Here is a 24,131-nt window from a genome sequence, read left to right on the forward strand (position 1 = left end):
AAGCCTTAAAGAAAAATGTAATGTCAGGGTCAAAACCCTAGCCCACATGTGAAAGGAGATCCAAAGAAACATGCTTCCTCAATCTATAAAGAAACCATGTTTGCAATACCCCTCTTAGAGAACTCAATTACAATATCAATTGAAATTGTACACTAAATGATCCTGAATAAACCACACAGAAGGACCACAGAAAAGGATTTTTTTTAAGCATATCAAGAAGGATAGCACACTCAGATTCACAGTGCTTTAGTCAAAGCATATTTTCAATAACCACAACTGATCTCAAAAAAAAAAAAAAAAAAACAGGTATCATTTTCTTTACAAAACCCGAGGATTAACAAGAAGACACCAGAAAGTGAAAAGATATAGACAACATCCTCCATAAGCATCATCATAGATCCGAGATTTGGAACAAAATAATCTAAGGTCCAAACTTGAAACTAGAAGTTCCTTTCCATCTGTTAGAACTTTCAAGTGAACAATTTCTAACATCAGCCACTAAAAGAATCAGAGATGATAAGAACAATAATGTGTCAATGACCTTACACAGTCCATGTATTAACTGTCCAGGAAAGTAAATGAAACCTTACATCATGAAACAAAAATAATAAATAAATAAATCATTTATAGCTGAGAGGAGCACAATATGTTTATCATTTTTTTTTTCTCATATTAACAAAATAAAAGAAGAAGAATTGCAAAAATTTGTCTAAATGGAAGAAATATTTTGAATGCAGTCATGTCTTCCAATAAATTTGCCAGCATTTTTATGATGAAAATTACGAAAGAATCCTGCATTCATGCAAGTTGTTGGCCAAGTAGGCAGCCACTATGGAAACTTATTTGCATGTCCAAGCCACCAAAAATCTCAAATTAGTGTCCAAAATTTGCAAAGTGACCCTAGCCGGATGTAACAAATTGATAAACCAATGAATGAACAGGAAAGATTTAAAAGAGCAACCTGTCAGAGTGAGCAATGAATAGCAGAGCCAAGAGGAGACAGAACCCCAAGTCCCCACTACTATCCACGATAGGTCAAATTCAATGGAATGAAAAAATGTGGCATGTTTCAAAGTCAATAACAAGTTGCTTTGGGACAACATGAAGTATTATTTTTTCCTAGAGTGAGGAGTGAGAGAGAGGAACAGAGAACCAGCTAAGGCTTGCACATGTGCAGCAGCAATACATACTTAGTGGAAGGCTCTCTTCTCTTGGTGTGTAGTTTCCTGGTCCAGGGGACAACCCTATGATATTCCTTACTCTCTCAAAGAGCTCTTAAAGACTCAAAGATTTAGGTCTTAGCTCTCACAATGGCAATAATTGCCTAAAGCTAGCAAACTGAGGCACAAATATGGGATCTGTTGGTGACGTTGGACAGCATCGTTGTACACACATACCCACCAATCCCCAAAAAGTCCTTGGTGACTTCTTAATGTTTCCTTCATAATATTTTTATTGACAAGTTAAATGCCACGCCAAATAATTGCTTGACAATTTAAAAGAACTGACCTTTAATACCTATTTACCTTCCCATTCACTAATTGCAAATTTTATCTGATCTTTTTCCTCTACCAACGAGGGGAAGAGACAGCTTGTCATGATATGTAATGTCAAAGAGTAGGTATGTGGTATCAAGTACTGTGGGAGCAGTCATTCTTTAGTGTGTAAAGCTTTTGTTCTCTGTCCTCTACCAATGGGCAGATACATCAGAGATATGTAGCATGACGCATGAGGAACATTCAACAAAAAAGGAACACATAAAGGCAGAAAGTCCTTCACACAAAGGTATGACAATAGGTAAATACATAAATACACACACAGTGAACTCTTTATTAAAAAGGTGATATCAAACTCGGATGTGCTGCTTTTTCAAATTGTTCAACCTCACGACTGTTTTAAATGCTTAGTATGTACTTTTCTTTACAATGCATATGCATGGGAAGGGTGTTGGGATTGCTGTGAGTATTATACATACTCGAACCTTGGCACCAAAACCTTCCAGATCAGAAGAGTTTGGGAGAAAGGAACAATTCTTTCAACTGATAATTGTCCGGCAGAAAAAGGATATATTATAACCAGAAAATAAATACGAGATGATCTGAAAGACAATTAGGCTCCATTTGTTTCAATGTAAAATATTTTACAACAAAAATATTTTTTATGTAAATTATTTGCTGGAAATTTGTGTTAATGCATATAATATGATAGTGGTGTTGGTGGTAGATAGTGGCATGTATAGAATATGATAGTGGTGTTGGTGGTAGATAGTGGCATGTATAGAATATGATATTGGTGGTAGATAGTGGCATGTATATAATATGATAGTGGTAGATAGTGGTAATATATAATATGTATGTGGCATATAATGGGTTATAATGATGTTTGTAATATCTCCTATATAAGGAGTGTCATTTGGTCTTGTAAAATAAGAAGTTTTGAATATAACAGAAATATATTCCTTCTTCCTCATATTTTCGGAGTTCTTCTTCCTCATATTTTCTAAGTTGGTATCAGAGCAACAAAAAACGCAGCAGCCCTAAAACCGTCATAGCCATGTCGGAAGTCACGTCCGAAACCACTTCAACCCCTGCCGCTGCCATTCCGGTGAAAACGTCCAACTCTCACTCTGTCCAAATCACCACCATCCGCCTAAATGGTGATAATTTTCTCCGCTGGTCACAATCTGTCCGGATGTATATCCGTGGGCAAGGAAAGATCGGTTACATCACTGGTGACAAGAAGGCTCCTGCTGTTAATGATCCGCTGTTCGACAGTTGGGACGCTGAAAACTCCATGGTTATGACATGGTTGGTCAATTCTATGGAGGAGGATATAAGCTCTAATTACATGTGCTATCCTACTGCACAAGAATTGTGGGATAATGTTAGTCAGATGTATTCTGACTTAGGAAATCAATCTCAAGTTTTCGAATTAACTTTGAAGTTGGGAGAGATTCGTCAAGGAGATGATTCCGTCACCAAATATTTCAATTCGTTGAAAAGGTTGTGGCAGGATCTTGACATCTTCAACACATACGAATGGAAATCGGTTGACGACTGCAACCACCACAAGAAAACTGTGGAAGACAGCCGTATTTACAAGTTTCTTGCCGGCCTCAACATTGAGTTCGATGAAGTGCGAGGAAGAATTATTGGCAGACCTCCTCTCCCATCCATTGGCGAAGTATTTGCCGAAGTCAGAAGGGAAGAGAGCCGAAGGAGCGTCATGCTTAAGAAAAAAGGTACTGGTGAATCAATTGAAATTTCTGCTTTAATTAGCGATGCTGCGGCCAACAAGGCTGCAAATTACCAGCGCAGGTTTGATGATAAGCCACGGGTCTGGTGTGATTTTTGCAACAAGCCTCGCCATACACGCGAAACTTGTTGGAAGATCCATGGCAAACCTGTCAACTGGAAAAGCAGCAAACAAGGAGAGAAGAATCGTGGCTTTCCTACCGCTAATGAAGCCAATTCAGGTCCCTTCAACAAAGAGCAGATTGATCAACTCTTAAAGCTGATAAAATCCAACTCCTCATTCGGTACTCCTAGTGTTTTGTTGGCACAAACAGGTAGAAATCCTAAAGCCTTCTCTTGCCTAAACTTCTCTCCGTGGATCATAGATTCCGGTGCCTCCGATCACATGACTAGTTTTTCCCATTTATTTAGTACCTATTTCCCTTGTTCTGGTCATGACAAAATCAGAATAGCCGATGGTAGTTTTTCACCTATTGCAGGAAAAGGATTTATTAAACTAACTGAGAAAATTAATCTCAATGCTGTTCTTCACGTCCCCAACTTAGCCTGTAACCTTTTGTCTGTCAGTAAACTATCTAAGGATTCTAATTGTCGTGTTACATTTTTTGAATCCCATTGTGAATTTCAGGACCAGAACTCGGGGATGATGATTGGGCGTGCTAGGATGCTTGAAGGTCTTTACTACTTTGATGAAGTACCTGTTAGTAATAAAAAAGCTCAGAGCTTTAATAGTACTAGTTCAATCTCTGTTCGAGAAAAAATAATGCTATGGCACTATAGGCTAGGACATCCTAGTTTTCTTTATCTGAAACATTTATTTCCAGAATTATTTAAAGGGATTGATTGTTCTTCTTTTCATTGTGAAAGTTGCATTTTTGCAAAATTTCATCGCTCTACTTATTTGCCAAAACCTTACCAGACTTCCAAACCTTTTTATTTGATTCATAGTGATGTTTGGGGCCCTTCTAAAATCACTACTCTTTCTGGTAAAAGATGGTTTGTTACATTTATTGATGACCATACCCGCTTATGTTGGATTTATTTGATGAACAAAAAATCTGACGTGAAAAATTTATTCACAAATTTTTACAATATGATTGAAAACCAATTTCAAACCAAAATTGGTATTTTACATTCTGATAATGGAACAGAATATTTCAATGAGCAGTTGGGTGAGTTTTTGGAAAAAAAGGGGATTTTTCATCAATCTACATGTCGGGATACCCCTCAACAAAATGGCATTGCAGAACGAAAAAATAAACATCTACTTGAAGTTGCACGTGCTATAATGTTTTACATGCATGTTCCTAAATATTTATGGGGTGAAGCAATTTTAACAGCCTCTTATTTGATAAACAGGATGCCTACAAAGGTGTTAACATACAAAACACCTTTCGATTGTCTCAAAGCTTTTTTTCCTGACACGAGGTTGTTTTCTGATTTACCCGCCAAAGTTTTTGGATGTACTGCCTATGTTCATGTTCCTAGTCAATTTCGTTCAAAACTTGACCCCCGTGCTATAAAATGTGTTTTTTTGGGATATTCCTCAAACAAAAAGGGGTATAAGTGTTTCGATCCTCAAACCAAGAAATTTCATGTGAGTATGGATGTGTCATTTGTGGAAACAAAATCCTATTTCCCCAACACTTCTCTTCAGGGGGAGACAAGTGGAGTAGAAGACCGTTTTTGGGATATTTCTATCCCGCTCCCCAATGTCATTTATCCTACACAAAAACCACATCTGTCTGATAATGATCACTTAGGAGAACCAAGTTCTATGGTGCCTAGTCAAGAAGATTCTTGTTTAGGGGGAGAAGTACTACAAAATGATCTAAATCCTGAGCTTCAGGTTTATACTAGGAAGCGATTTCATCTGAAGAATAATGACCTGAATGTCCATCCTAATGACCCGAATGTCCACCCGAGTTCTGGCATCGAAATTTTAGGTAATCCTATTCCTTCTATTTCCGACCTTGATGTTCCTATAGCAATTAGGAAAGGTGTCCGAAATTGTATTAAACATCCTATTGCAAATTACCTCTCCTATCAAAGACTGTCTAAAAACCATAGAGCTTTCACATCTAGGATTTCACACTTGTTTGTTCCAAGAAATATACAGGAAGCATTGGATGATCCGAATTGGAAATTAGCAGTCATGGAGGAGATGAATGCTTTAAGGAGAAGTGGTACTTGGGAGATAGTTGATCTATCCAAAGACAAGAAAACAGTTGGGTGTAAATGGGTGTTTACGATAAAATGTAACGCAGATGGAAGCGTTGAGAGATACAAGGCGAGACTGGTGGCTAAAGGCTTCACTCAAACTTATGGGATCGACTATCAGGAGACGTTTGCTCCTGTTGCTAAAATAAATTCCATCAGAGTACTGTTATCTCTTGCAGTAAATTCAGATTGGCCTCTACATCAACTTGACATTAAGAATGCATTTCTCAATGGTGATCTTGAAGAGGAGGTGTTCATGAGCCTACCGCCGGGATTTGAGCAGAGACTTGGAAGCGACAGAGTATGCAGATTGAACAAGTCATTATACGGACTCAAACAATCACCAAGAGCGTGGTTTGAACGCTTTGGGAAGGCAGTTATCAGTTGTGGCTTCTCGCAGAGTCAAGCAGATCACACAATATTTTATAAACATTCAAAAAACAGTAAAATTGCAATTTTGATTGTTTATGTTGATGACATCATTTTAACTGGTAATGATGAAGCAGAGTTAGCAGCCCTCAAAGAGAAACTCGCAAAAGAATTTCACATTAAGGATCTGGGAGCTCTCAAGTATTTCCTCGGAATGGAATTTGCAAGATTCAAGGAAGGTATATTCGTTAATCAGAGAAAATATGTTCTTGATCTCCTTGGAGAAACAGGTATGCTTGGTTGTAAGATGGTGGAGACTCCGATCGAGCCTAACTTGAAGTTACAAGCTGCTAAGGCTGAAGAAGTCAAAGAGAGGGAACAATATCAGCGACTTGTCGGGAAATTGATTTACTTGTCTCATACGCGGCCTGATATTGCCTTTGCAGTCAGCATGGTAAGTCAGTTCATGCACTCACCAGGGGCAGAGCACTTTGAGGCCGTTTATAAGATCTTAAGATATTTGAAAGGAACTCCAGGGAGAGGCTTACTGTTCAAGAAACATGGACATCTTCAAGTTGAAGTATACACAGATGCAGACTGGGCAGGAAGTGTTACAGACAGGAGATCAACATCCGGATACTGCTCCTTTGTAGGTGGGAACCTAGTTACATGGCGGAGTAAAAAACAGAATGTGGTAGCTAGAAGTAGTGCAGAAGCAGAGTTCAGAGCTGTTGCCCATGGAATCTGTGAAGTAATGTGGATTAAAAGAATTCTTGAAGAATTAAAGCTTTCTCACCCGACACCTATGAAGGTCTATTGTGACAACAAAGCAGCTATATCTATAGCTCATAATCCAGTTCTACATGATCGCACAAAACATATAGAAGTGGATAAACATTTCATCAAGGAGAAAATCAATGCTGGCATAATCTGTATGACCTACCTTCCAACAGGTGAACAATTAGCTGATGTGCTAACGAAGGGACTACACAAGAAGCAATTTGATAAGCTGACTAGCAAGCTGGCTATGGAAGATATCTTCAAACCAGCTTGAGGGGGAGTGCTGGAAATTTGTGTTAATGCATATAATATGATAGTGGTGTTGGTGGTAGATAGTGGCATGTATAGAATATGATAGTGGTGTTGGTGGTAGATAGTGGCATGTATAGAATATGATAGTGGTGTTGGTGGTAGATAGTGGCATGTATAGAATATGATATTGGTGGTAGATAGTGGCATGTATATAATATGATAGTGGTAGATAGTGGTAATATATAATATGTATGTGGCATATAATGGGTTATAATGATGTTTGTAATATCTCCTATATAAGGAGTGTCATTTGGTCTTGTAAAATAAGAAGTTTTGAATATAACAGAAATATATTCCTTCTTCCTCATATTTTCGGAGTTCTTCTTCCTCATATTTTCTAAGTTTATTTTTATGAAAAAATTGTTTACAATTATATTTTCTAATGTTTGGTTGATATTTAAAAAAATATTTTTCCAGAAGATTGAAAATCATGGCTTATCCGAGTAACTCATGATACCAATAGCAAACTCACTATTCAACATTGGCTCTATGCTTCTTCACACTCGAGATTTCCAATCAAGCAACCCAAAATTAACTTACAGATCTTAGACACGGAAGTCATTTTACGCAACTTTGGTGAAAATGATTTTTTATAAAAATATTTTTCATAGTTGCTGTTCAACCAAACACTGTAATTGTGTATAATGTTTTGGCAAAAATAAACAAACGGAGCCTTAAGCGAAGCACTTCAATAAAGCAGCAAAAAGAGTTCAAAGACATACTTTGCCCATAATATTTGGCTGCCGGCTTATACCAACCCACTCATATGTTTTTCCATCAAAGTACCGTACAGTATGCATTCCTGCCCAGATACCTGCATCGAAAATCAAGTAGTATTAATCAATACTACAGACATGTAACCCATTATTACACACCTCATGTAATTCGGTCTAACAATTAGCAATATACCTTTTCAAAGAACCAAAATTCAAGGTGCCAGATAGAATGCCTACAATATACTTTACAGGTAGGTGTATAACAGTGTATCTCAAAATCATGATGGATAAAGGGGGTTTGGAGGTAAGCAAAGGAAGTGGATCCCAGAACAAAATAATTTCCATCCATACCATGTCCATTATGATCAACCTAAAGCAGGTTCAAAGCTAAGTTCTGTTGAGGATTAAGCATAGATGGTTAGCATTTCCATTTTCCAATCTTTAGTTTGCTAGTAACAGCATATTGTCTTCTCTTTGGAGTAAAGAACAATTGTTGCAATCAAATTTTTACATTTAATATGTTATGAGATGATTTTGGATCCCCCACACCTAAAAGGCCCAGTTGGCAATTTAGGCATGGATGCAAGAATGGCAAAGGTATCCAAATTGCACACTATACCAATTAATGGAAGGTATCCCAAGTTTGTAGAAAGTATAGAAATTGTAAGTAGGCTGAATAATTGAAATAAAAACTCATTTCAGAGTAAGGGTGACCTCAACTTATTGGTCCAATTTGAGATTTAATTTTGTTACAAGTAATTTTATTGGTCCAATTTAATCTCTCCATTTTTTTATTCTGGCTGTATATGTTCCAGCATGAAAACACCCTTTCTAAACACCCTTTCTGGCACTCAATCATCACAAGAAAGTCTGTAAAATGAATACAACTCTAAACAGGAGCTGCCAGAATTTTAAAAAGTTGGCATAGATTCATCTTTAATGTTTGAACCTCACCTCCCAGCTCCCTACAATTACATTCCTCAGCCCTCCATTGCCTCTGTTTTTGTCATGCTTGATTCATAGTACGTTGATTTCGTTTTACATCTCAAGAAGAGAATATTGTTAAGCTTTCTTCTGTTCTTATTCCCTTAATTATAAGCAGTTTTTTGGCCCAATCAAGTTTTACTTGTAAACTCTTCTTTCCCAGCAATTGCAATGACCAAATCCCCCCCCCCCCCCCCCCCCCAACCAAAAACCAAAAACAAAGAAAAAAGTCCAAGTGGAAATCAACACTAATGATTTGCTTTAGAGGAGATCCCACATCATCTTTAGCATGTTTCCATTAGCTGGTTGCTGCCGCCAGCATTGAAAGGTTTTCCAAGGCATCACTTGAGTGATTTTGATAATGAGAAGCTACAGAATTGTTTTAGGAGAGATGGATTGTAAAGCAAGACAGCTAGATTCTGGGCATTTTCTTTAGGTATCAACTAGGAAGCACGGATACAGATACGGATACGGGAATATGGATACGGCGATAAGCCAAAATCTGAAAAAGTAGGATACGGATATGGCGGGAATATGTTTTTAAAAAAAAAAAAAATATTTTTTTATAATTTTAATAATGTAATATGCATGAAAATAAAACCTAAAGTAAATTAATAAATAAAGAGAGATTCCTATTAAGCTAAGAGCTTCAAACATTCATAAATCATCTAAAACTAAAAGTAAAAGCAAATGCAAATTAAATATCATCCTTATATGCCAATACCAGAAAAAGAACGAGAGCAGAGAGAAGAAACGTGAGAGATTGAGAGATTGAGAGAGTGAGAGAGAAGTGAGAGAGACAATAAGGATACATCAATTTGACAAATTCTATTACTTTAACTCTCACTATATTCCTCTTATCAAATAACTAAACAAAGTATTAGAAGTAATATGTGACTTCAAGTATCTGATACTTTAAAATTAAGCATCCGATATTCCAAAATTAATAAAAAATTAATTAAGAAGTATCTGATACTTTTAAGAAATATCTGATACGTATTCGCGAGTATCCAAGGAGTATCGGTATCCAATAAGTATCCGATACGGATACGTTTCCCTTTTTGAAGTATCCGTGCTTCATACGTATCAACGTCACAAACCCCAATTACAATCCATTTAATAGGCTGAAATTGCGGCAAATTGGTGTCAAAGGCATTTCTAGGACCGATAATCATATGTAAAAAAAAGCAAAAATAAAACCCTAATCTCAAATGGCCACAACCTTAATCTCAATATTATTAATACAAACATTGCACTCCGATGATGCATAAGTTAATGTCAAGCACTCCGATGAGGCTTAAGTTAGTGCAACTGGTAAACACTTTGAGTGGGCTATTGAACGACTGTCAAGCACTCCGATGATGCTTAAGTTAGTGCAACTAAATATTACAATAAAAAGACTAAATATTTATAGGCCAAAACCCTAACTCAAAATAAGAAACCAAAACCTAATACTAAATGAAAACAAATGTTAATAAATCTTCTCCTAACCAAAATAAAACTCCTAATTAAACTATAATTAAAAATAGAATAAATAAAATAATAAATATAAAGACAAAATTATAAAATAGTATATAATTACAAATAGAATAAATAAAATTATAAATTAGGTAATAAAATCTCCATGCTAAATTCATTGCTTATCATGAGATGAAAACAGCTGTGTCCCACACAATTCACAAAAACAGCAAGAAGCAACGGAGAATGTAATCAAGCCTCGTGTTGTATCACAACTTTTCAAACTAGCTCTAAGTAATAATTCAAATATAAATCTCAATACGGATTGAAAGCACATATATCATTTTTCAAAAAGCATAGATGGCCTAGAAAGCAATACATTGTTCCGTAATGAAAAAACCTCAGCACAAGATGCTAGTGAGAAAATCCTACTTGTTTTTCCCAAATAACAGTCATAAAAACAAAATTACAAAATTCACAATTAGATTCCGCATTCATTTTATCTAATAAATTCATGAAAAATATTAAAAGATTGGGCAATGACAGACCACAAAAAGAACAATTTTGAAAACCAAAAATTTATAAAACACTTGATAATAATAATAATAATAATAATAATAATAATAATAATAATAATAATAAGCAGGCTAATCTTCTACATTTCAATTATGACAAAACAGCTGAGCGGCATCAAGAGTCTCACCAAACCAATTGCAGATTAATATGTCGAGAATAATGCTGTCCCACCAGCACTCATTGAAGTTTGGCAACATGTGGCGGAAGGTAAGCTGAAAATTCCAATACAAGAATTAATTGTGTGAATGAACACAAAATAGCCAACTTAAGTACACACTTGCAAGAATGTTCAAGACAATATATGAGTGCCACCTATAATCGTAACACAATGAACTGTAACAGTTAGATCAAGCCACTAACCTCCATCAACTCAAATCCAATAGAAAGGACCCACAAAAGGGGCTGATTACGAATCATTATAGCCTTGCCCCACCATCCAAAGATATGAGCCGGAACAAATTCATCAAAAAGTGTATCCTATAACGTAACAAAATAAATCAGAGTGCTTGTGGCACTCCAATTTTATACTGAACTATACCAGAAACAAGAAAAAATGCCAAAGGAACAACATTAATGACTAACGATTGTGAAAGAAGAAATCATACATATACATTCTTAAACCTGTTTGTGGGATTTTCAGGCACATAAATTCGGCAATCAGCACCATAGGATCTTTCAGGAAGTTCTGAAACAAGTCATGCAAATACAGTTGGGAACCAGAACTGTCATGTATAGAAGCAATGAATGACCTTAATTCAAGAACAAGGAACAATGTTGAATAAAAAAATAAAAAGACTAGCAAAACCCAGATTCATTACCAACACCAAGATCAGGATGAAGAAATTTCATAAATTGACGAGCATCATCACGATTCTGGAAATGCAAATATGAAGAAAACAACCATTAGTAACCATTGATTGAAGTCCACAATAAAGGACGGAAAATTATGAAATATCAAAAAACAATGATAATATACAGATTGCACACAGGAACAAACTCATGAAGAGCACCAAAAGTAACAAGGGTAATTCCACAGACAAAATATCTAGATAATAGAGGAAGATGTAATTTTGTTTAGGTGCAGAAGATTTTATCACATAAATTACCACGGGCAAGCTAAGAAGAAAATTGTGGAAATCTATACCACACCCAGCACGTGGCGAGCCCTTTGAGCTCCACGTCGTCGCCATCACACCCCACATGGCAGACCTCTGAGGCACTAGGGTCTATTGAGATTGCATGCATAGCCTAAGAGGAGACATGCAGATCACCAAGAATGGAGCACTCCAATAAGTTGGGCTGTCAGCCGGTCTACAGCTCACTAAGGCCCTAGGTTCACCTACAGGCCCAATTTGGGTTCTTGGCTCACCCACACTCTCTTGGCAGCCTAAAGTTGAGCCCCCGGCTCGCACATATGCCTGCTTGGCCCTTTGGCCCACATACGCTTGCATATGACAGCCTCAGACTGGGTCTTGGCTCGCTTCAATGCTTATTCATTCTACCCAACCACTTGGCTGCCTAGGCGCGAAGCAGGGCCTAGGCATCCGCGCTTGGGACATCGGAGGACTGTGGACTAGAGGCTAAGACCATGGGACCGTCAAGTTATTGCTTGTCAGCCAAGACAGCTCCACCTTGACCAGGTTTAGAGAGAGACGATAGGGACCTTACACCCATGCCTCTGCATACATGATATGTTGCCCTTGAAGATATCAGGCTTGCCACTCCAGATGACAGTAGGGCTGATATCAGCTCCTTGAGTGGTAAGGAGAGCCCGCCACCTGTCCCAAAGATTGCTTGAGCTCCAATGCTAGAGGAGCACATATAATGTACCATACATGCAGCGGCTATCATCAATTATCATACAACAACACTTCCATCACTACACCAACCCTAAGGTGTTCAAGGTCTTTCACTGCCACGCCCCCATCTCTAAGCCAGCCTTGGTCTTCTCCTCCTCCACCTCCTATGATCACAAGCCACTGAAGTGCCCACCATCTTACCCGAGGTCAACAACCGACCATCTCTAACCTCTCACACACAAAAATAAAGAAACAAGTAATATATTCAACTAATTGAACATGATAGTGGTACCAATAGCCTGCTGAACCCAACCATATGAAGTAAGGAAATGTTTGGAAAAGCAAAAAAGACCACCAAAATTTTAACACTTTAAATTCAAGGTTTATATGTTATCTTTAGTAAAACAAATAAAACTGACCTGAAAGAGCAAAAAAGTGAGAGCAACAAGGTAAATAACAGCCATTCCATGAACTAATCGCCAGATTGCAGGATGTGGCCTAATAAGTATCCTGTAGAAAGCCAAGTGTATTTACAAACATCAAAGCACATAGACGGCAGTATGACATGATTACATGACTAGAAACTTCAAGGAATCAAACTAACATACTAACGAATCAAGGTCACAAAACCAAATTTGTTACAACCCCGAGTCATGCAGCCCATGCCTATGATACAAGCCAAATTTACCCCCATTGTATTTTTATCTAATCCTTCATCAGACAGGCTTTGGTTGAAAATTTGCAATTGCAGGGCATGCATCAGATCTTAATCTTGTTCAAAAAAGAAGGGCAGCAGGACAGTTTAGGATAGTAAAGATTGTCCTTCTGCCCTCTTTGTTTGACTGTAATGGGAAGTTGGTCTTTGCCATCTTACATACAACAGAATGTACGGGAAGTATAATCTATCACAGTTCAGAAGCAAACACAGGTAAATCACAAAATAAAATTTTCCAAAGTTCCACTTGCTCTCTTGGGTGTCCCTTTATGCCTTACCATTTTATATTTGCATTTTAAAGATGACATGCAGTCAAAGAAGCAGAGCAAGTCACAAAATCAAAATGAAAAGATACATTGATGAGGATACCATGAAAAGAAAGTGGCATATATCTAGTATTACACAATATAAGTGTGCACAGTAGTATGACTTGGTAAAAAACAACTGTGTTCAGCTATGTGACAACCACTTAGGACAGCTCGAATAATTACACTTGTCTTATTAAATCCTAGGTAGCATTGCATTATCGGTTTTCATACCAAAAGCATGCAAAAACATCAGTGACATTTTGAGAATTCACAGATACTTCTTCCAAAAAATTCAGCTATTATTGTTTTTTATTGATAAGTTAAGAAGAAAAACCATTAGGATTAGACTTCGTAATACAAACAATATGCTCTTGCCATTGATGTCTGGTACTTACGAATTACGACACAACTGGATTCAAATAAGTAAAATAGCACCCCAATTCCTTTATATCAAAGACGTCAACCAAAAAAAAAAAAAAAAGGCTCATTATTGCAGACAAAACATTAAGAACCCTTCTCCAAAGAGCTGCTTGATCCATTAAAAAAAGAACCTTATAAAGTTCCTAATAATTGACATCAACACAATTTCTCTTCCCATTTGAAAAAAAGAAAAAGATATACAACAAAAGACAAGTTTTCAATTGCCAGATCAAAAGACAAGAATACACCGGCTCTGTTAACTTACACCTTCTTATCCAGAAGCTGAAAAACAAAAGATAGCTTTCACCAAAAAGGAAAATGGAACTCAGAAGTTCTCAAGTGTGAGAACCATGCAATGCAAGTCAATTCTGATCCTCCTAAATACTAAAACAATGTACAATTAAGAATCAAATATGTGAAGAGTAAGAGCAACTAAATACTGCTTTAGGTATCCTCAAATCTCCAATTTATTTACAACTACTACATTGTGCAACTTACGTTGATGGAGCTTGAAGCAAGCAGTAAGCAAGAAAAACTGCAATCATCGCCCATACGCCCCTATCAAACACAACACCCACTAAGGCATTTCAAAACTTGTGGAGTACTAGAATAGTATAAGTGATACACATAACAAGCACAAACCTTTTCACAGAAGTAATAATATCACCAGATGAACTGTTTTCAGGATCAAGAGCACCACTTGCCCAACTGGTAAGCACACACAGATAAATAAATCAAAAATTAATCGACTAGGGACTTTTTCAACAATCTAAAAAGAAACTGCAATATAAGCAAAGCACAAATTTATGCCAACAGTGCAACAGCAAAAGCAGGATTATGGGATACCATAGTTCTTCACAAGGAACCCCGTTATCACCAGGCCTCGTGAAAAAAAGAAAAAGAAAAGGTGATTGACAAAATTAAGTGAGACCAAAAGCAGAACAACACAAATAGGGACTTGCTTGCCAAAAAACCGTTAGCCAGTCCTTTTGGAGATTTGAGCCGGTGGATACAACTTGTTTTGAGTCCATATAACAGGGTGTGAGGTATGCAGGATAAAAATAAAATTAAATTATTAAAACAACAACAACAACTAAATAGACAACATAAGTAATCAGCGCATTCAAAGGAAACTTTGAAAAGAACAATACAAAAGCCCAGTAGGAGCACAACTAGAGAAGTGCCCCGATGACCCCGTATTTGGGATGTACGAGTTAATATATTCCAATAAAGATCCAACGCTATAATTACAGCCCAATACAGCTACGAAGACATAAATTTGGGAATTTTAATCATAAATAAGATGCACCATTCAAGAAGACATGGCCATTTATGATGAATGTATTCAACAGTAAATATCTAAAGCCATCTCTTAATTGCATTATGCACAAGCAAGAAATGGCTAAACAAGTTTAATTAATGCTATTTTATACACTCAAGTAACTAAATATATAGAAGGTCATAAGAGCAATGTCGATAATAACTACTGACACTTGAACCAAAATAATAACCTTTAGGATGTTTTGCAAGAATCCTAGAGAATCGATTATTCAATTCACCTCACTATTAACATCTGGCACACATGCTTCACTAATTTGAAATCACTGCTGAAGAATGAGGAGCCTGCAGCTAACGTGCATATACAACAATAACTTGTAACTTCCAAACAATTGCTTTTGGAAGATATGGCTTTTAAAAGGCTGAAATTCAGAACCAAGCTTTAAGTTTGCAATTGCTTACAACAAAGTTGCTTGCTTGGATATACTGTTAAGTAACCATATCATTTACAGTGACAGGAACCAATGGGTATGTAGTCAAATGCCATAATGTAGCATTTAACTTGAAATTCGGATATATCATCACATGAAGATAGAACCATAATCCATAAATATGAATTTTAAAACCAACACTTAACTGAAGAGCATGATTTTCAAAAGGTCAAATAAGGTAGCAAATTTCAATTTTGCAGGCCAAATTAAATATTCACACAACAAGAACGATGGCTTGATTGCAAACCTTAAAGGTTCCAATGGTATATTTACACTAACTTGGACTGGTAATTAATATTAGGCCCCGTTTGGGGACTTACTTTTTTAGCCAATTAGCCAAAAAGTTATTAAATTAGCCAAAAAGCCAACAACTCATACCAAAAAGTCAAAGATTCTCCTTTCTCTCTACTTTTTGCACATCTTTTCGTAATTAGCCAAAAAGTCATTCCAAACATACAAGTTTTTTTTACCTACCTTTTTAGCCAAATAGCCAAAAAGTTACTAAATTAGCCTGTTCCCAAACGAGGCCAAGTAGACGTAGAATTTATGCTTTAATCATTTAGATATTCACCAAACTTTAGTACTCTCACAAATTTAAATGCTCAAAAAATATCAATTGACCTTTCCACAACCAGCAGAATTTAGGACCAACTAAAGGGAAAAAATCTACAGGTCCACCAATTTTAGTGAGTTCAACTATCAAGTAATGAAACCGCAGAATTGGCAGAATATCTAAATAAACAATGGTTGTAGTGCAAGAAACTCACATAAGAAAGCATGCACCGACAAGTAACAACGAAATGGTACGAGGTTTGTATGCCCATGCAGTCCATGGATCCAGCTCTTCAGCAGAAGCTAATGACCTCACATCACCATTTTCCTGTGCAGTGCGATCCTTTCTTCGAGCCCTTCTATCACCATTAAGCTCCATAGACCCAGTGTTAAAGAAATGCCACTTGCCTACTGCAGACTATAAAACAATCAGAATTGTAGTTGCAGGTTATGAGACACAAACAAGACAACACAAAAACTAAAATAATCACTAATTCTCCAACATCATACAAATCAATACATAGGTGAGAACAATAATATTCTAAAGAGGGAAGATGAACAATAAACCATTATTTTCTAATAACACATAAGTCAGATGGCCAAGATTACCTCAAAACCATAACCAACATCATTAAAATTAACATAAGCCAACAGAAAACTATGTTTCCCCTTGTGACACATTACCAGAAAACCACAACCAGCATACACATAAGTCATCAATTTGCACTAACAAAAAGTTATTCTGATAGTCTACAGCAAATTGGAAAAAAATAATAATAATAAAAAATAAAAAAGAGTAGAACATCGTGCACAAACAATTTTAGTTTAAACAACCAAAGAAATAAAATAAAATAAAATAAATAAACAGTAGCCACCATGATTGACAGATACATATGATTTCTAGTTATCACATTAAAAAGGGCACAGCCGAAGAAGATAGCAATAAAACAGCTGGTTTACAAATAAAATCACATCCATTAATAGGGATAACCTACACAATGCAAATCAACCACAGACGTCGACATCTAAACTTAACTGCAGCAATTTTGAAAGTGGAGCGCAATTCCCACTCGGCTGTTCTACAAACTACCACCAAAGCAACTTAATAACTTAGCTTATTTTTAACTAAACTACTAAATATACTGCTCATGACTTTCCAATTAATTGCATATCACTGCTTTACAAAACCAATTTTCAATTAAGGCCATGCAACCATGTAGTTAACTCAAAATCAATAAACATAAATCTTAATGTTATTAAGCTTCTACATATTACAAAACCAAAACACCACGACGGTTCTAGAAGAATTTTGTAGTATTGAGGATAAACCAAACCAAACCAAACCAAACTGGCCTCGTGTCCCAATCAAGTGGAATCAGCTAAATGAATCATTTTATGCCATTTAGCTCTATCAAATACTATATGCTCAATTAAATTAAATTAATTCATATTTTTTTTACTACAGCATCCCGTGCCAGCTTAGATCTTTCTCTCTACTAACCTCTCTATTATGGTAATTACAATTTATATCACTCTTCGTAGGCTTAATATAAAAATTAAAACTTAAGTTTTTAAATGAATCGGCGGTCAACAATTCAACTCAATATGATATTGAAAAACATATAATCAATCTATTCCAACACCTCACCACTAAAGCAAAAAATCAGAAAAGATGTCAAACAGTAATCAAAATCATCATGTAAGACCAAGATTATTGATTCTAATGTCAAGTTGTGGATATAATTAAAATGTAACAACTGTTACAATTCAATACCCCACATATCATATCTACCTTACTTCTCTTTGACCACGAAATTATGTAAACACCAAACAGTGAACACTGTAGATAATACAAATCAATAAATAAATAAATAAAACTATATCAAATCAATAAATAGAAAACAAAACAAATCTAGTCATTTTCTCGACTGTATAATATCATTCAAATTCAACAAACCCCTTTACGCTATCAAAATTTTATCCACTGCATGTAATTCTAAATCTTTTTTTTCAAATTTAAAAATCTATCGCCACCCTAAATTGCACCCGTATGGATTTTTACATTTTAAAAATGAAATAAACTCACTAAAAATATTGAAATATCGATGAACCAAACATAACGTACAGTTTCTGTACATATATATATATATATAGAGAGAGAGAGAGAGAGAGAGAGAGAGAGGTGTCGCAAAAAGGCATGTTGTTCAGGGTGACTTACGTAGAAGAGGCTGACAAGCGAAGGCTGTCCGTACGATTAGGTGACGAGAAGATCGTGGCCGTCGGATCGGAGAGAGACTGTGAACTCAGAGAGCGAAGGAGGGAAGAGATTGAGTGTTTACTGTTCCTCTCTCTCTCTACTTTCTCTCACTAAAAAGGCAGATAGATATATGTGTTTGTATGTATAGATTACACTTGGAGTGGCAGAGTCTGCAACAGCGGTGAAAAGGCGGTGATGAGAGTGAAAAAAGGAGAGAGAAAAAAATAAAAAAAAAAGTAGAGAGAGAGAGAGAGAGAGAGTACGAAGGTCAAAGAGAGATATGAAGAAGTTAAGGTACGCACGAGAAAAGAGGACATAAATTATTATACCCAAAGTACCCTTCAGGATATTCTTTAATTTCAGATATTAATATGCCGAATATATGCTATTGCTATTTATTTCTATTTCCGAAATGTCTATATTATCCTTTGCTTTCACTTTCGTAGAATTTTTTTTTAGTGAATTGTAAAGGCTGTGGCTTCTCTGTAATCTTTCATTGAATTGGGGAGGTATTGTTGGACCTTATAAACGTTTTTTTTTTTTTTGTTCAATTTTAATGATTTAAATTATTTATATTTTAAGATTTATTGAGTATATTTATTCATGTAAAAAATTAAGTCGATCAAATAACGATAATCACATGTTTGAATCAGTTTTAAATGAAAAAAATAGATGATGAGAAAATAAATTGTTCGTACAAAATAGATTCAAACACCTGGTTTTCGTTATTCAATCGACTTGATTTTTTGCAAGAATAATGTACTTGACAAATTTTAAAATATGAAAAGTTCAAATTATCGAAATGAAATCCAAAAGTAAGCCATTAGGCCAAACTAGACTATCTAGTCCGATTATGAACTGGAGACAATCTAATCCCATTATAAATACATCCCTAAAGTTAGGGTTGAGAAAAAAATTACAAATCGTTTCAATATAGACCAAATCACATGGTTTGATTTGATTTTCTCAATACATACTTAGATTTTAATTATTAAAGTAAGTGAATCATTATTTCACTAGACCATTTAAATATATATAAATATATATAATTTGTTATTTATAATAGACACTGAAGTACCTTATTAGTATTCAATACACATTCATAATTTGTTAACCTTTTGCTTTTACAAGTATGTATAATATTATACTTAGTTCTAAACAATCATTTAAATAGTTTTGTTTGTAAAATGATAATATGACTGTTTCATTTTTTAGTAAGTCGTAATCATGTTACGGTTGATGAAAAATTTTATAAAAACCATGATTCCAAACCACATTTTTCTAGTTCAGTTTGTTTTGTTCCAATATTTTTGTAATTCGATTTAATTTTAGATTTAATAAAACTGTAAGTAGTTATTTGGTTTTGTTGAACCATGCCAAGCCCTAATTATACATAGTTTTGTCTAGTGAAACAACCTAACAAACATCAATGATTTTGATTAGGACGAATCAATTTCAGGATGGGATGGTGTATATACACAAAAACATTATTTATTTTATGGTGATTGTTTTATTGTCTATAAATTTGTAATGTACAACTAAATGATATTTTATTTTGTTTTATATGATATTTCTCCATTATTATTGCTTACGATTTTATAATTTGTTAAATTTATATTTTTTTTCTTTTGTGCCCCATCTACTAGTTGAATTACACTTAAAAGTAACAAGTTCATATCATCAGTTCTTTCAACTCTTATGTCAAGTCAATGCATATAATTTATTATTATTTTTTAATATGATGAGTACTACATATTTTTATTGTGTAAATAATTATAAAAATAAAATAAATAAAGGATCAATAAAGCAGATTAACGATGAATGCTTATAAAAAATGTCAACAATGCTAGGAATACCTATTTTAAAATGAAGCACAACTGTGGACATCAATGAAGGGAGATAGATCTAAACATTCTCACTACAGTTGTAAATGTCTAGGTTTAGCTTAAATTTGAGGAAATTACAATAAAGTGGGATAGAGGAAAAAAAATTACTACCGACGGTGGTGGCTCAGTGGTGATGGCATTGCCTTTCTACAACCATGAGTCAAGTTCGACTCCTGGGGGCGCAAAAAATCCTGGGTGCCTCGATGGTAGGTCCCTTTCTATGGGTTGGGTTAAATCAGGCTGGCAACCGGCTATTCCGGGGCCTGGGCCTACGGTTGTAGTGATGACACCTCAGAACATCTTTTTTTATAGTTCAAAAAAAAAATGAAAAAAAATTACAAAAACATATGAGGTGTAAGTAATTCTGTGATGAGATATAAATGAAAAGTTGTAGAGGTATAAGTGTGACTTGCGCCCCTCATGTAATTCTCCCTTTAAATTTTAACAAGCTTTAAATGTGTTTAATTTTTATTTATGTACCTTCTCAGTCAATCTTAAATAACATATAATTGAGTCAATCTCAAGCCGAGCTTGAGTAATTACTTTTTTTTATCAAATAATAGTTCATTCAAGTTTTGGTTGAAAAACTAATAAATTTTAAAATATATTTAAATTTCATTTATCATAACGATTCAAAATCAAACCTAAGAACTCACTCAATTTCTTTACTAATATTTTTTTTAAAAAAAATAATTACCAAACGTGTTATATTTTAAAATTCTACAAAAATAATAATTAAACAATTGAGACAAGCCTCATTGAAATTGTAGGAACGAAACAAGTTTTTTTTTGGTTAGCATGTTAACGCAGTATTAAGGACTATTTTAAAAAGTGGGTTAAAAGTTAACATTTTAACCCACTTCTCCCTCGCTAAAAAATGTTAAAAGTAACTTTTAACTATATTCTTAAAAGAAAAATGCCTAAGACTCCTAGTGAGGGTCACTGGGGGTCGTGCGTGTAGACCTGTGATTGGCCTAAAAAAAAAAATTATTATTATTTTTTTCAACGAATGGCAACGCGCCACGTCACTGAGGGTCTGAAACAGCGCTGTTCTTAAAAATATGTACAATTACTTCTGTTTGTATAAGTAGTAAGAAATTAAATGCTGTCTAAATTAATTAATATTTTTTATAATGAGGCCAAAGCCTTCCCTATGTATTAGTACAAAATTAAGAATAATGTTTATATGTGTCAATTAATGTATTAATTAATATACTAACAGATGATATGGTATAATTTTAGAGATTTTAAATATTTGTAATTTGTATAATATGTGGAGTCAGTAATAATGACATAATATTAGTTAGAACACTAATGTGTATGTTAATTAGTGCATATAGCACCATCAAAAAATTATAGTCTAAATTAAATGATAATTTTTTATAATAAGACCAAAATACCCTTGTTACTTTCTTTCCAATTTAGCCTTTTATTTCCTTTTTTTTTTTTCTTACATCTTTTCACCTTACTTGATTTTATATGATTTTTTTTTTTTAATTTGGAAAATGAGGAGAATACAAGGGCACCAACAATTTGTTTGCTAGTTAGAGTGTGAGATTTCAAATTGTAGATAATAAGGAAAAAGTTTGACCTGAATGACCAAATTATCCCTACCAACATAAAAATATTCTAGAACTCTTTTTAAATTTGGATTTTTTAAAAAAATAATGAGATACTGTACATAAATTATAAAATATAAAATAAAATAAACCGATAACAATTAGACAAGCCTATGATAGCAAAATTATCTGACCTGACTGTATTTATCTCCACTAAATTTTAATAAAAAAAATATATTTGGGAGAGCATTGATAGGGTAGGGTAAAGTATGTTTGGTTTGGTTCAATCAATTTAGTTAATTTTTTCGATTTTTCTTACGTCCCTAATAAATAGGTCAAAACTCTCAAATTTAAGATAAAATATAAAATTAAATGAATAAAATAATTAAGTTTAAAATTAAAAATTTACACACGAAACGCAAAAAAATCCGATATGTTTCCATTCCCTTTCACGCCACATTGTAATAGTTAATAAGTTTATTGTCAATTTCCTACCCCATTAAGTTTTGTCCATATAAATATATATATATATATATATATATATGTGTGTGTGAGATTTATTAGCTTGATTATTTTGGGAAGTGATTCATAAGTTTATTTTTTAACTTATTATAAAAAAAACATATGTAAAAAGTAGAGGGATGATATAAACCAAATAAGCCAATAAGTTAGCTTATAAGCTTGTCGCAAGTGAAAATTTACTTTTACTTTTGTTTAATATTCTCTTAGGGCAAATGTTAACAAAACTCTTACAAAAAAGAACATATCTAATTTGTATAAAAATATATAAAAGTATTCTTTATATGTAAACAATATATTAAAACTATAAATATTTTGAAATTCTCTATGATTCATAAACCTTAATTCTTTTGCTTATTTTTATCTTTCGTAATTTTTTAAAAATTTAGATTTCTAGATTCACCTCGACAAATCGAATTGGAAATTTATAATTAAAAAAAAAATCTAAAAATATTCAAAAAAGACAAAAATAAGTAATATTTTTTAGTTTATTTTGGCCTTTTTTAAAAAAAAAATTTAAATTTTTCAAAAAAACACATACTTTTTATATTCGTCTTAGGAAAATAAATCAAAAAAAGATCGGACGTACTTTTTATAATAAAAAAATCACTAATGATAAAAATAAAAATAAAAAAATTTAAAATGACTTTTTTTTTTTTTTTTTGGATTGCCAAAAGAGTATCAGATGAATGTGATTTCCTTGAACACATGCAATCATTATCACTAATCAAATCAATTCCATAATTACCTGGAAATTTAGTTGATGATTAAACAAATGAACTCCATCATTATCACTAATCAAATCAATTCCATAATTACTTGGACATTTGGTTGATGATTAAACAAATGAACTCCAATCGAAAATGCATGGTCCTTTTCATCCTTATAGATTCATAATCATCATAACTATCATTACCCATACTGTTTAAGGAGAAATTACAATTTTAGGCCCGATTTGCAAGTCAGATTTTTAGTTAAAAGTTTATTATAAATTGTATAAAGTCCCAAAATAATTAATATATGATAACTCTAATTTAATTCATCTCAGTTGAATAATCATAATGTTCCGATCATCATTGAGTAATCAAATCTCTATAGTTGAGTTCCTTGATATGTGAGAGATTTACAAAAGAAATCCACATGCAATTACATATTTAAACTCTTCTAATGTATGAATTTATTGCATATGAGACAGATGAATAACAAAATAAACAAATACAAAGTAAAGCCCATCGAGCCATAAGTTCCAAGACTTAAACTCGATTACAAATAAAGGGTTTACAAACTCATACACATATAAACTCTTAGCTTGTCAAAAATATAACAACAAACAAAAGAACCTTATATTCACAAAATATCCACTCGCCTTCACTAAAGCGAAAACACCACATCCTTTCCTGCACAAATCCACTAGGGATAAGCGCAAAACTCAATTCCTGCACAAATCCAGTAGGGATGAGCGCAAAACTCAATAAGAAGATCTTAACAAAGTAATATATATTTTAAGTAGTCTTAAAATATGCATGTCATGCTCCCAAAAAAAAACATAAGTTTTCATCTCCTTGAAATCTTATGCCAATACTCAATTTTCGAAAACATATATATATGTATATATATATATATATATATCAATACAATAGAATCACAATATAGGGTGGTAAATACAACTCAGGTAATC

The 24,131-nt window shown here is 34.1% G+C and overlaps 1 protein-coding gene across 4 annotated transcripts in view; it reads right to left on the minus strand.

Annotated features, from left to right (window-relative positions):
• Nucleotides 1-18,771, minus strand: part of PSS1 (phosphatidyl serine synthase family protein) — a 34,466-nt gene extending 15,695 nt beyond the window's left edge. For 2 of the 4 annotated variants that reach the window (XR_014342695.1, XM_082892501.1), the window contains exons 1-10: nucleotides 18,451-18,771; nucleotides 16,448-16,650; nucleotides 14,554-14,619; nucleotides 14,410-14,469; nucleotides 12,888-12,978; nucleotides 11,488-11,542; nucleotides 11,275-11,354; nucleotides 11,030-11,146; nucleotides 10,797-10,881; nucleotides 7,658-7,749 (exon numbers count right to left, since the gene is read on the minus strand). Coding sequence is in view for 2 of the 4 variants with exons in the window: in XM_082892501.1 (XP_082748627.1) it covers nucleotides 7,658-7,749; nucleotides 10,797-10,881; nucleotides 11,030-11,146; nucleotides 11,275-11,354; nucleotides 11,488-11,542; nucleotides 12,888-12,978; nucleotides 14,410-14,469; nucleotides 14,554-14,619; nucleotides 16,448-16,611 (810 nt within the window). In the remaining 2 variants the exon portion in view is untranslated. The remainder of the gene's footprint in view (nucleotides 1-7,657; nucleotides 7,750-10,796; nucleotides 10,882-11,029; nucleotides 11,147-11,274; nucleotides 11,355-11,487; nucleotides 11,543-12,887; nucleotides 12,979-14,409; nucleotides 14,470-14,553; nucleotides 14,620-16,447; nucleotides 16,651-18,450) is intronic. The other 2 variants (XR_014342694.1, XM_082892500.1) reach the window with 2 other exon arrangements.
• Nucleotides 18,772-24,131: the final 5,360 nt, after the last annotated feature.

The sequence above is a fragment of the Camellia sinensis genome, chromosome 10 (genome assembly GCF_055761805.1).
Source record: "Camellia sinensis isolate YWXY chromosome 10, ASM5576180v1, whole genome shotgun sequence".
Classification (NCBI taxonomy): Eukaryota; Viridiplantae; Streptophyta; class Magnoliopsida; order Ericales; family Theaceae; genus Camellia; species Camellia sinensis.